This window comes from Sylvia atricapilla, chromosome 9 (assembly GCF_009819655.1).
Source record: "Sylvia atricapilla isolate bSylAtr1 chromosome 9, bSylAtr1.pri, whole genome shotgun sequence".
Taxonomy (NCBI): Eukaryota; Metazoa; Chordata; class Aves; order Passeriformes; family Sylviidae; genus Sylvia; species Sylvia atricapilla.
Genome location: NC_089148.1, coordinates 11,469,716 through 11,482,150, shown reverse-complemented (window position 1 = coordinate 11,482,150; position 12,435 = coordinate 11,469,716). Strand labels below are relative to the sequence as shown.

The 12,435-nt window shown below is 47.5% G+C and overlaps 1 protein-coding gene across 1 annotated transcript in view; it reads right to left on the bottom strand.

Moving 5' to 3' along the window:
* PACS2 (phosphofurin acidic cluster sorting protein 2) overlaps nt 1–12,435 on the bottom strand; it is a 76,175-nt gene that overhangs the window by 14,464 nt on the left and 49,276 nt on the right. Inside the window, 5 exon segments of the mRNA XM_066324835.1 lie at nt 771–778; nt 1,371–1,405; nt 5,982–6,014; nt 7,852–7,960; nt 9,846–9,956. Of these exon segments, the coding sequence (XP_066180932.1) occupies nt 771–778; nt 1,371–1,405; nt 5,982–6,014; nt 7,852–7,960; nt 9,846–9,956 (296 nt within the window).

The following is a 12,435-nucleotide window of genomic DNA, read 5'->3' as shown; positions in this document are numbered from 1 at the left end:
GAATGCTTCAGAATCAGGAGCAAGCAGCACTGATTTGACACTCATCACCAGTGACACAGGAAGTCAGTCTGTGCCTTCAAAGCAAGTTTTTTGGGGGTTGGCAATGTTATGTACATAACAAAGCAATGACACCCCTTTCAGATAATCAAATCCAGACTGGAAAAGCAGTGCCAATGTCAGGACAACAATCATTTTAGAACAACTGGATAAACACTCAGAGACCCATTTGCTTGCATAAAATACTGGACTAAATCAGTCCTGGAAAAAGCTTGCAGAGCCAAACAACAGCCTGGGATGTTCCAAGTCCTCTAAGCTTTTCAGGTTACTGCGAAAGGTGAAACAGCTGTTTTGTAAGAACAGTCCATCACAAGAACTGCAGTCATGGGAGATACAAGTTCCCAGCAAAGCCCATCAGCAGGGAACAAATTGGGTAGCTGTGTCTCTCTGTTTTTGCAGAAGGCATCTCTCCTTCAACAAACAAAAAGTGGATGTCATCTCAGGAACACTTCAGAGACAGACTCTCACTACAAGGAGACACCAGAGTGAAAGCAGGGTCAGCCTGAGGGCAAGAGAGACTAAGTCCTTTAAATGCCTTGGGATTTCAGCGGAGCTGTGACACACCGCTGGGGACAGAGGGGACATGCACACGTCAGCATCACAGAGAGCACAGCAAGGCCAGAGTGCAAGACAGCAGCAGAAATGGGAAGAGGACACCCAAGAGCTGAAGAGCAGCCCAAGGATTTCTTCTGGCTGCAAGTCAATGACTTCACACCTAAAACTTAATGAATGAAGAGCATGGTCAAATAGGGGAGGGAAGCTAGAAAAAGCAAAGAGCACACAGTGCACAAAATATGCTGACAGAAGAACAAACGTGGCCTGCCCAGACACTTGGCACCTCAGATGGAAACACTTAAGGACAGGAGAAAATGAGGGACTATCCCAATACATAACAGTGGTACAACTAATCTCCCTGCTGGGATGTACTCTCAATTTTCAAGGAATAGATGGGATACTAAGAGGATGGGAGACCATAAGTGACAAGCATTGCAGAGGACTGACACTGGAATAGTGAATTTGGCCAAAACAATCAACCAGGGCAATGCTAGGCACAGAATCCCTTTAATAAGGTTCCAGGGACACATCACATTCCTGTCTGAGAATAAAATACACCCTGTAGTTTTTGAAGTGTCTAGACTTTTGCTACATATCAGGCAGCTGCACCCAACCATCAGATTGTTACATTGATAACCTGCCTTAGAGCATCCAATGGCTTCTGCCCTGCTCCAGAAACCCGTTTAAATTTAGGTTAACACCTGAGAACATACTCCAGCTGCTTAAGACAGCATAACCACGACAACACTCACCCCGACAAGGACTGAACTTCTGTGAAGATTCTTCGTCGGGGCTAAAGGCAACGAGAAGAGAGTTGTTAGCAGCTTGCCTCCACGGCGGGCACCATACTCACTCCATAGTGGCATTCCAGCATGCAGCAGGGACGGACAGGATGCAAGCGCCACTTCACCGCTCCTCTCAGGGCCCCCTTGCCAGCACCAGGAGCCTGCGCTGGGCCGGGGTAGGAGCGCACAGCCTACGGCACGTCTCTGGGGGGAAAGGCTCTTGCTCCCTCCCTCACGCTCCCCAGAGAAAACATGCTTGGACGGCATGGCAGTCACCACAGCACCCGGCCTCCCGCCGCGGGGAGACTGGATCTGCTGCCACGAAACCGGAGCAATGGGTGTTACTTACTAGAACGCGAGGCGCTGTGGCCGCGCGGCCTCCTGGGCGTCCCCCCCTTGCAGCCGTGCTGCCACAGCTTGCACATCCCCAAGCAGTGGCCCTGCCGCGGGTTACAAGCCGTGACACAAAGCCGTTACTGGTGCAGCACGGGCAAGGACGTGCCCTCACACCCACGCTGACACTCACACACCCTCCCTGCTGCGGCCAGCTGACACAGGCACGGGCCCTCGGGCACCCAGGGCTGGGCCCGGCGGGGCAGAGGCCCCCGTGCCCCCGGAGCGGCTGGGGACAGCGCCACACACACCTGGGACAGCCCCTCTGGCCCCGCCACAAAGCAGAGGGTGCAGAAAGGCCAGCAGTGAAGGCCACAGTCAAACACAGCAGGAATTAGGGGGAGGCTTGGCAAGACAAGAGGAGGAAGAGATGAGTGGGGAGGAAGGCAGGCCAGAAGGGCCTGCGGAGCCATTCCTCCTTTCAGTGGCAACAGAGATCAGAGATGGAGCCACGGGGCGAGGAGAAGACCACAGAAGCACATCCACACGTTTGGAGGAACTACAGGTCAGCAGAGGGAAGTGACTGCACAGGCAAGACACACATTTCTCAGTGACTGAGCACAGGAAACAGGTAGGAAGCAGACAAACACTGAGACTTCTCATGTTTCTCTTCCTGTGCATCCCCCAGTGCTCAGAAAAAAACATCCAGAACCGCTTTCATCCAAAATTTAGCTGGGAGTAGCATAATACAAATACTGCAGGCATTTCTGTGCTATTTCCAGCATGGATCAGAAATGCACGAAATGCACAAGGTCGTTAACCCGTGTGATCAGCACAGGTTGGACACTTTCCTCTAAGGCCCAAGGAAAGAATGACATAAAACTGCAGTGAACGTGACTCAGCCAGAGCTCCCTCATGGTCCAAAGCAGAATGTGATTTTGCAAACAGTCTCTCGCTTTGGCTCAGCTCTGCTTGCCCATTCTTAAGGCAAAGCCAGGGCCTTTGCTCCCTTCCCACCTCACACCCTCAGACACTGCACCCTCGTTGTTCTCCTAAAGCGCAGGATAAAGTGACCAAGTCCCTGATTCCATGTTGGAAGGCAGAAAGGTCCCATCTTTGCAAACACAAATGCAGGGCCCAGCAAACACATCTCCTACAAACACTACGTGTCCAGCTCCAAGTTTGCAAATGGAAACGAGGAAAACCACAGACTGTTGGGAGAGGCACAGAACAGAGGCTCAGCTCTTTTCTCTTTCCTTTAGCTCCATGGGCTTGGAGGCCAGCAGAAAGTGAGTCCCACTCACCAAGCGAGGGAAGCACAACAGCCACCCAGTCATCTCTCAGCTGCTGGATGGCTTTGCTGTGAGCTCTGAAAAAAACAAACCGTGTCCAGTTCCAGCAGAAAACTCACTCTCATTCCCCCTGGGAGCCTGATTTCCATTGCAGAGAGCTCAGCGGCAATTCTGAAATACATCGTTTGTTTCAGTCACCATTCACCACGGCTCACAATGATGCACAGGCTGTTCCTGAAGCAATCCAGCTGGATTTCAGCTCAGCTAGCCTAGTCCTGTCACAGGTCCTCTTGGGAACTCTGCTCTTGTACATGTGTCACTGGAAATGCAGCCTATCAAAACAGCTGCTCTTCATGTGGATGAAGAAAAGATGAGATGATCATGCTTGTTCCTCATTTCCTCCTTCATGCTCTTCCCAATTCTTGTTCTTCAGGATCTCAAGATCCCAAAACATTAATTCAGAATCTTTCACCTTGGTAACAGCCGCTTTGATTCCTCCTCCTGCCACAGCCCTGCAACTAAAATATCTCCCATCTCTGGAAAGGCAGCTTCCCTACCTCAGCTGCACAGATTCCTAGGCTACAGAGAGTTAACCCCACATGTCCACGGTTTTATTTTTACCCACAGGGCTGCTGAAGGCCCTGGTACCTCAGCTGTAATTTAAAGCCAGACCTGGCTCAAATTTGTGATTTTTAGCAGTTATTGATGTATCATCTCTCTAACCAGGAGTCAGGCACCACCTTTACTCCAGTCAAGTCCTGAAGGAGGCAACAGAAAAGAGAGGACTTTGATCACTGAAAGACTAGCAGACTCTGGGCCATTTCAGGCCAGGCACCAGCAGCACCCAAACTCTTTGCTCATCTACGATATGAAATCTGTCCTGCCCACTGGGCAACTCCGGCTGCCTGCTGGCCAACACTGCCCTGCTTCCACCAGGCTCAAACCAAATAAGGGTCAAAGCAACACCAGGTTCCTCATGACACATCAGATGAGTCTCCTCTCAGCCTTCCCAGAAACCTCCTTTCCAGCACTCTTCATATTCCTGTGGTGGGCTGAACATAATCAACAGGACATCCGTAATTTCTTGAACGTTGACTCTCCTCTGCTGCACTCCTGTTGCATTTCCAGCAGCTGCCCAAGGAGTTTTCTGCAGTAACCAGCCAGATAACACAAGCTCTGCTGAGCCAGAGGAGGGACCAGGCCCCTGTTTGCCAGCTGTATTCATGTCCAGCAGCTGCCACAGGGTGTATTTGAGGAGAAGCACTTGGAGCAATGACCTGGACTGTGCTCAGCCACTGCCCAGCAGGGCCTCTGAGACACACAGCAGGCAGGATCACTGTAATCTGGGCTTCCTACTGCATAGGAGCCCTCCAATCCAAGGGAACTGGGAGCAAGAGCTGGGAAGTGCTCTCAAAAGCTTTTGGTAAACCCATAATCAGGCAGGCAGTGATCCAGCCCTTGCCCTGACAAGTGAACAACGCTTCCATTTCCAACAGCCAGGCTGCTCCCCAGATTCATGCAAGGGCTATCCAGAAGCCACATGGCATGAGCTGTGCTGGGCACTGAATTACAGTGGGTGACACCAGCCCAGAACTGACCAGCAATCCAGCTGCACTGAGAAAGAGTGAGCGCTGAATCTCAGACCTCAAATACCACAGGGTTTCTTTCAAGAAAACAATGCAGAGAAACATCAATGACAGGCCCCTCCTAGTGAGAGGCCCAACTCATTCCCATGGTCTCAGCTCCCCAGGTGTTGCCTGGATTGCACTGTTCCTTCAGAACTCAGTAACCAGGACCTCTTCCAGGGCTCACAGATGAAGTCAGTCACCCAGTGTAACTCAGAGGAACTGCAATGGCCCTTCATTTCCTCCATGAACCCCTCGCCTTATAGCCAGCCCCCTGCTTTCAGGTAAGGTCAGCAAATGCTCCGGAAGACCAGGACAAAGCTTTGGCACCATTGCAGTCCATCACAGGCAGTACATGCGCCAATCTCTGCCATGACAAACAGAACAAGGGCACGAGGAGAGAGCAGGGTCGGTCAGAATAGGGATAGCTGGCAAGAGAGTTTAAAGCAGCTCATCACATACAGCTACATCCTAGAGACTGGCTTGGCTTTCCTTGGACTACTAGGGCTTGTTTAACAGAGCAAATGCCAGGATTCTGGGAAATTTCTCTTGCAATGAATTTGTAGGTAGTGCTGCTTGTTTCTGCCTGGATCACTGCCTTGAAAGCTGGCCTTGGAGAAGTCATTCACCTCTGGCCTCAGGGGGGAGGGAGTTGCAGTAACTTTGTGTGCTGAGTACAAAATAAAAAATGTCAAATAATCATATGATTCAAAACAGGTGACCCTGCAGAGCATGGGGGTTTTGGAGGCAGCTCAGAGAGCACAGCTCCACTGCTAGCACACATCCCTCTTCTCTTTCTTAAGCTCAGAGAAGACCCATACATTTGGGATGCTCTGCCAGTAAGAGACTAGTCCTCAAATTTTTGATTACCAGGAGGAGATCTGCTGGCCTGCACTCAGACACTGATCCCCACCCTGAGCCACTGAGTGCCACCTACAGCAAGTCCCGTTCCAACACGTTGGAACTGAAAAGCCTTTTCTCAATCCTGATCCTTCCGGAGCTACACTGTATCTTTCTGATGGCTAAGGGAAAAGGCAAGGAAAAACCCCACCTTTTCCATGTGTTCCTGCTCTAAGCTACTCTCTCAACAACTCCCTCATTCCCACTCAGTCTACGTGCTGGGGACCCAAATGTGTGGTCCAAAGGCACAGCAGTCACTTCCAGCTATGCATTCTGCCAGCAGATGCCATAGTTTCAAAGCAGTGAGCAGAATTCAACCTGAAGCACAAACTGTGCAACCCAGACCCGCAGGAGCTGTTAAACAAGGCACAAATCACCAGTTCACCGGGAAAAGAGATAGGAGCTGGGAGAGGGAACCTAAAAGGAACTGATACCTTATGGTAAAATCAAAATGAAAGCTCTTTTTCCTTTTCAGGAAGCAACCAAAGAAAAAGATAAATGTGTTATTATACTTACAACAAAGTGATACATTTGTTTAGATAGTGCTAATGGAGACACAATCCCTGTGTTGTTTTTAACAATACCCTCCCATAGGCTGCTGCCAGTGACAGAGACCCCCATTCCTAAAGGAAGGCAACAGGCACAACTGCCCATGCTCTACTGGAGAGGCTGTTCCTCTGACTCACTCTCCTTTGCTCATGGAGTACTGACCTGAAAGCAGAAGTTATTTTAAGGCAGACACACAGAAATACTGAGAGATTGCAGGCTATGCCAGAGTCTGACCATAAGTTTCAGCAACCTCTCTTCTCCCAATAACCTCCTAAATTAAAACTATGAACAACTTCAGGCATGGCACCAGAGTGCAAAGGGTGTCAAACCCAACTGGATCAGACCAGCTTGGTAAAGCAGTCCCGCACACTGCAGGGAGGGTTAAGGGCAGGGGATGCTCAAACACATTTCAGCTGTTTCCCAACAAAGCGCTGAACTGACCTTCTGGACACACTAGAAACTCAAAACCCTTATATGTGTGTTAATGACAAAAATGAAGCTGTAACAGAATAGAGGAGGCAGTGGAAAGCAGTGCAGAACCCAGCACCTGAAGGGTGGAGAGAAAGAACCAGGCAGCCTCAGAAGGGGTTCACATCGCACTGGAATTTCTGAGCTCCCTACTGGTAACAAAGGTAAGCCTTCACACCAAAAACGAAATGCAAAACTGAAGGCGAGAGCTTCAAGTGCTCTGTAGCTCTTTAAATTTCATCCTTATTATCATCTTAACTTTACAGAAGTCCACAAATACATGAAGAGACTAGACTAGTCTCTTTTACCTGACTAGTCAGTCTGGAAATACAGGAAAAACATGTAGAATGGGTGAAATTCCACTGAATCATTCCTGCACAGTAACATGAGCACAGACACAGGAACAGAAAAGCAATATACAATGAGAATTTCCAAAAAGAAGGGGAAAAAGTGACACTACCCACACTTTTAATTTCTCCCAATTCTTAGGCAAAGGAGACATCAAAAAGGGATGTTAATCGACCAAAAATGAAAAATCAAATAGAAGTAATTAAAAATTAACAACATCCATGTCTCATAGGGAGTTGCTAGTCCCTAACTGAGAAAACTCACATCAGTTGAGTTCAAATCTATTATTCTCCTCTGTCTCTTAATAACAGTGCTTCTCTACCCTTCAGTGACAGTAACTCTTCTTCTGGACTGTGGCCAAAGGAGGCTCTACATACTCCTGAACCTTGTTTTCAGGCCCCAGTCCTCCCTCCTACAGCCTGCTTATCCCTAAAGAAAAGTTGAAATGTAATCTGGTGATTGTCAGCCCTCCTCAGGAAGAGTCCTGGTAGCCTGCAACTGCCAATCAACAAGGATTTTGTCTCTCCTGCAAGAAGCTCTGCTATTTACACTCCAAAAAGAAAGGGGCTTAGTTGCCTAAACACCAGTGTAAAAAAGGTCAGGTCTCATGGAAGATGCTTTGTCGGAGAATGCCAAGGTCCAGTCTTGCACACCTAAGGTTGCCGTGGTGAGAGATCTAAGGAACCTAAGCACCCCCACCCTGCTTAGCCTGCACCTTCCTGAAACCTCTTATATCTTCAAAAAACCAAGAATCACTGCACATAAAGTAACCCTGCTGCTGCAGATTCACTGAGTGGGACACACCACTGGGTGCAGGCTACAGTGAGGCTCCTCAGGGCTTTCCCATTTAGTTCTCAGACTGCTGGCACGACATGAGAAAAGCACTTTGCTTTCAAGCAACTGCCAGTCCTGGGAGCCAGCAGGACCAGGGGGTCATACCTCTTCTGTTTGTAGGTCAGCATGGCTTCAGCAATGGGCAGCTGGTGAGCACAGTTTGCCCCTGCTATGTACTGCGTTATCCGGGACACGACGTCGGGCGCTTCCGAAACTGCAGGAGAAGAGGGAAAAGCATTCAAATGACTCCTCAGACCACTGTCAGCACTGTCCTCCATCTGTTGACGGGGCCCAGCCAGCTGCATTTGGACTGCACCTTGCACAAGAAGCTCTGCCTACCCCAGAGCACAGTAAAGGTGAATCTGTACTCAGCATTTCTGACTGAATCTGAGGTCTTCTGGATTTGTTAAAAGCTTTTCTCTGTACCTGCCCAGAGTCACCTTTAGACTTTTTCATACCTTGACTGCAGGTGTTTGCTGAAGAAAGTGCCTGGCCCTCTCTCCCAGGTGAGCTGCTCTGCTCACACCAGCACTGAGTTATCTGAGTTTCTAATGAGCTCATGGCCTTGCTGAGTTGACCAAAAAGACTGAGGGACACACAAGGGTAGGAAGAGCACAAAGATCACATGTATTTGTGAGATTGCTGTTCATTCAAGTCCACACAAAGACATTTCCCAAATGCCTTCCATATTTCTTTGGTTTCAACCTAAAAGCCTCAACTGTGAGATCACAGGAACACAAGCGACCTTCCACAGGCACTTCCATACTTTAAAATGGGCATTTTAATGGGCAGATTCTTTGTATTTGAACAGTGAACTGGAAAGAGTCATAATTCTCTGCCAGATCTCCTTGTGCCATCACAGAATTTTTGTGCAGTTGCCACCACACAGAAAAAAATGCAGTATGCAAGAAGTCTGCACTATACAAAAATGAGGTGGAATTTTCCTCATAGCATGCAGTATATAACCAACTAAGGAAGAGATGTGGCTCTTTCTGGATTTCTAGAGGTAATGAAGTATTCCTAATTCAGACACAAAAATCCACTCTGTATTGACATTCTTCTGCATTTTCAAGTGCAGCAAGCAAATAAAGGAAACCAGTTCTTCCCTGAATTCAGGATTAAGAGGAAGTGTAGGTTGGATAGGACACCAGGAGATTTCTAGTTCAGCCTCCTGCTCCAAACAGGGCTGACTTCACCTTCAGATCAGGCTCCCTCAGGCCTTGTCCAGCCATGACCCCCATCTGCTGGAAACAGCTCTGAACAATTACCCATGAAGTGGTCTCTCCTCTGAAGCCTAGAGGACTTCCAGGAGCATCCTGGGAGTCTCAAGAACTCTGCAATTCCAACAGGGAGAACCACATTGCAACATCCCCATGCTCCTGGTGCTACACAAACTTCAAGGCTTTTTCCTTCTAATGGAATTTCTGTATGGGCAATGCTGCCCACAACAGTGTCAGATCTCAGGCTTTCACATAGCCCTGAATGTTGCAAATCCTCTTCTCTCCTGTTTCTTTCTGTTCTTCAAGAAATGGAGGAAGATACTGTAAGCATTCATGTTTTAAACAAATCAGTATTTTAACATGAAGTAAGGCTTTAATCTGGCCTAGAACAAACTCAGATCAGAACAGGAACTTGTTGGTCTGACCTAGGGCAGCTCCCACTTGTTACCACACTGGTGAAGAGCAAAATTCTTTATTGAGAATGTTTTCAAGTATCCTAGCAGGGTCTTTCTGACACAAAACTAACAGAAGTTAATCTTCCCAGAGCTTCCAAACGTTTCAGGCTGCAGAGTTCCCGAAGGAAAGCAATGTACTGAACTCAGTAGCGAGACCTCCACATCGAAGTACAAAGCTGAGAGCTAGGTAAGAGCAGCATGACTCAGAGGCAGCTAGTTAGTGCCTCTGGGAGCCAATAACTGTTTGCAAACCACCATGTGCAAGACTCAGAAAGGTCAGCATCTGAAATGGGAATGTGGTGGAGTGAGGAGAAAAGAGGAACAAAAACACTTGTCTCCTTCCTCTTGTATTTACTTGACCTTTGCTAAAATTACTCATTCAAGCTTTTCATCCCACACAGGCCAGACAGACACAGAGCCTTACCAGTGGTCTGTGCTTCAAGTTTGTTGAACAGATCTCTCCAGGCTAGATCTTGGAAGAAGTTGTTGTATCTATAATCTACAGACCCCAGATACTTGGCCACTGGATGAGAGCCTAAGAAAGAAAGGAAAACATGACAGCTGTGCTCTCCAGCACTGAACACAAGTGCGGGTTTGATCTGCAAGGAATTAAACTTCAAAATCAAAACCACACTAGACACCTCAGAAATAAACTTCTTCAATTATAACCAAGTCATTTAGTCCAGCTTATCTCTACAAGAGCATGAAAATAAACTTCCCAGTGCGGACTGCCTCAACATGCTGATACCTTTCACTTGACGCTTTCCCCCTAACAAATTAAATTTTAAAAGGCCAAAGAAAACAGGACTGGGAAACTGCTGAGGAAATAAATGATTTGGAAGGCACAAAGGCTCTTACAGGTCTCCATGTCAGCCTCTCAGTTTTGCAAGCAGCTTTCCCTTCCTGCCCACAGGCTGCACCACAGCCAGGCCACCTCTGCCAAGAGGAGCCAGACCCCTTCCTCCAAGCACCATTTGCACCCCACAGCTGTTTTGCAACACTGTGGCAACAAGAGGCAATTTACCCCAGCCAGGAAAAACAACCCAGGGAGGCTTGTTTAAGGGCTATAAACTCAATAAATATGCTGCAATTTGTGACAGAAAAAAGAGATCCAGGATTACAGTACCTGGTGAATACTGGCACATGCAGCAGGTCCCTGCTCACTCTGAGCCTTGTGGCTCAGCTCCTCCATGGGCATGGAAAGAGCTCCCTGCAGAAGCTTTGTGTGTCCAGCTGCCAGCCCTGCATGGAGATCTGACTTCACATTTACACTGAGCAGGACAGGGAAGGTGGTCAAGTGACAAACTCTGCCCTGGGAGATGACAAAAATTTGCCACCTTCATTCTAGGCCATCTGTGTCACCAAAACAGAAAACATCCCCTAGCATCCCCTGTAGACTACCTCTACAGTCTTCGAACACAGGAGGAAAGGTGTGCCAGGATCACCCTTCCCAGTCATCACCTGGCAGTCATTCTCAGCACCAGTCCAGTACCTTTACAGTCAGCCATGAAGCACCCTCAGAATTCCTCTAATCACATTATTTTTGTCCTTCCTGCACACCAAATTTGCACATCAAGCCATGATTCCAGAGGCTGCAACAGCTGAGTCACCAGCTGGTAACTGGAAACCTGACAGATTCTTCAAGATGACCCCAATTGCTTAACTGTACTCACCATGGCCCAGGAAAGCTCTGGTGGAAAAAAAAAACCCCAAACCATAAATCCACTGTCTCAGTCCTCCAAATCTCCAAGCTCATTTCCAGACTTCAAAGAGAGGTGAAAGCAGGAGATCCCTCTGGGCTGCCCTCAGTGTCACTAGAGACTGGGACCTATCTTTTCTCCTGCACTGGAGTTTTAAGCAGTGCACACAGCACAGCTCTGCACCATGTACTGGAGAAGCTTTCCCACATGCTGGGAAAACACACTGCACATGGAAACAAGCAATCAACAGGAAGGCTTTACCCGGGGGAGCTATACAAAATGTTAAAATACCCCAAACAGCCAAAATAACCCCTAACACTTTATTTTATTTTGTTTTCCCCTCTTCAGTTGTTTATGTAGTGTTTTAGACAGTAAAAGAATCTTACAGCCAAAGTATCAGTAGCATGGAGCAGGACTGAACCTCCCAGTTCACATGTTTACAGACACTGAGCATTTCTGATTGCTAATAGACCACTGAAGGTTGACCCTTCTGTCACTGGACTGTGTAGTTGTGGACTCAGAAGGTAAAATCATCCATGGAAAAAGTCCACCAACTCTACTTCAAAGGTATTGCGAGCAGCAGAGAGGCTTTTCCTTTAAGACATTTTATGGCATGGTCACCATTCTGTCTTGGGTGCTTTTTCAATTGTCAGAAATGAGAGGTGGTTCCTCAATCACTTTAATGAACTGCCAGAGAGCTGGCCAGAAATAAGCACTTGATTGGATCAGGAAATACTGCAGACTTCTATGGAAAGGGTCCTGTTAGAGGAGTTTCTATATTTAAAGTAGAACTTAAAAAGAATTCACAGTTCTAAAGCATTTCATTATCAAAGTGCCTGGTAATTTTTTTCTTTTTTGATTACAAAAGAAAGTTTTAAGATTATAAAACCGACCCAAAGCCACACGAGTTAAATCTCGTGTTTCACTTTCAAAGAAAGAGTATTTTCATTTCATTAAAAACTGTGGGACAGAAAACTCTACTTCTGAGGCCAGGAGACAGTCAGCAAGTGAGTAGTAAAATCTCAGACACAGATTCTCATTCAAAGCACATTTAACCTTGCAGAAATTATTTTTTGTTGTTGTTTTTACTCCCTATAGAGCTCTCCCTTCTCTTCCTGCCAACCATTTTGGAAACTAAATGCCTTTTTTTCACAGAAGAATCCAGCTCTTTTCTTCTGCCTTTTTTATTTAACTTTTGCAAATGTATCCACCACTGAATGGATAGCCTAATCCCAGTGTTCATGGTGCTGGTAGTAACTTCTGATTCCTATGGGAACTGCCATTAGCTGCTCCCAAACCCAGAAAACTGGAAAA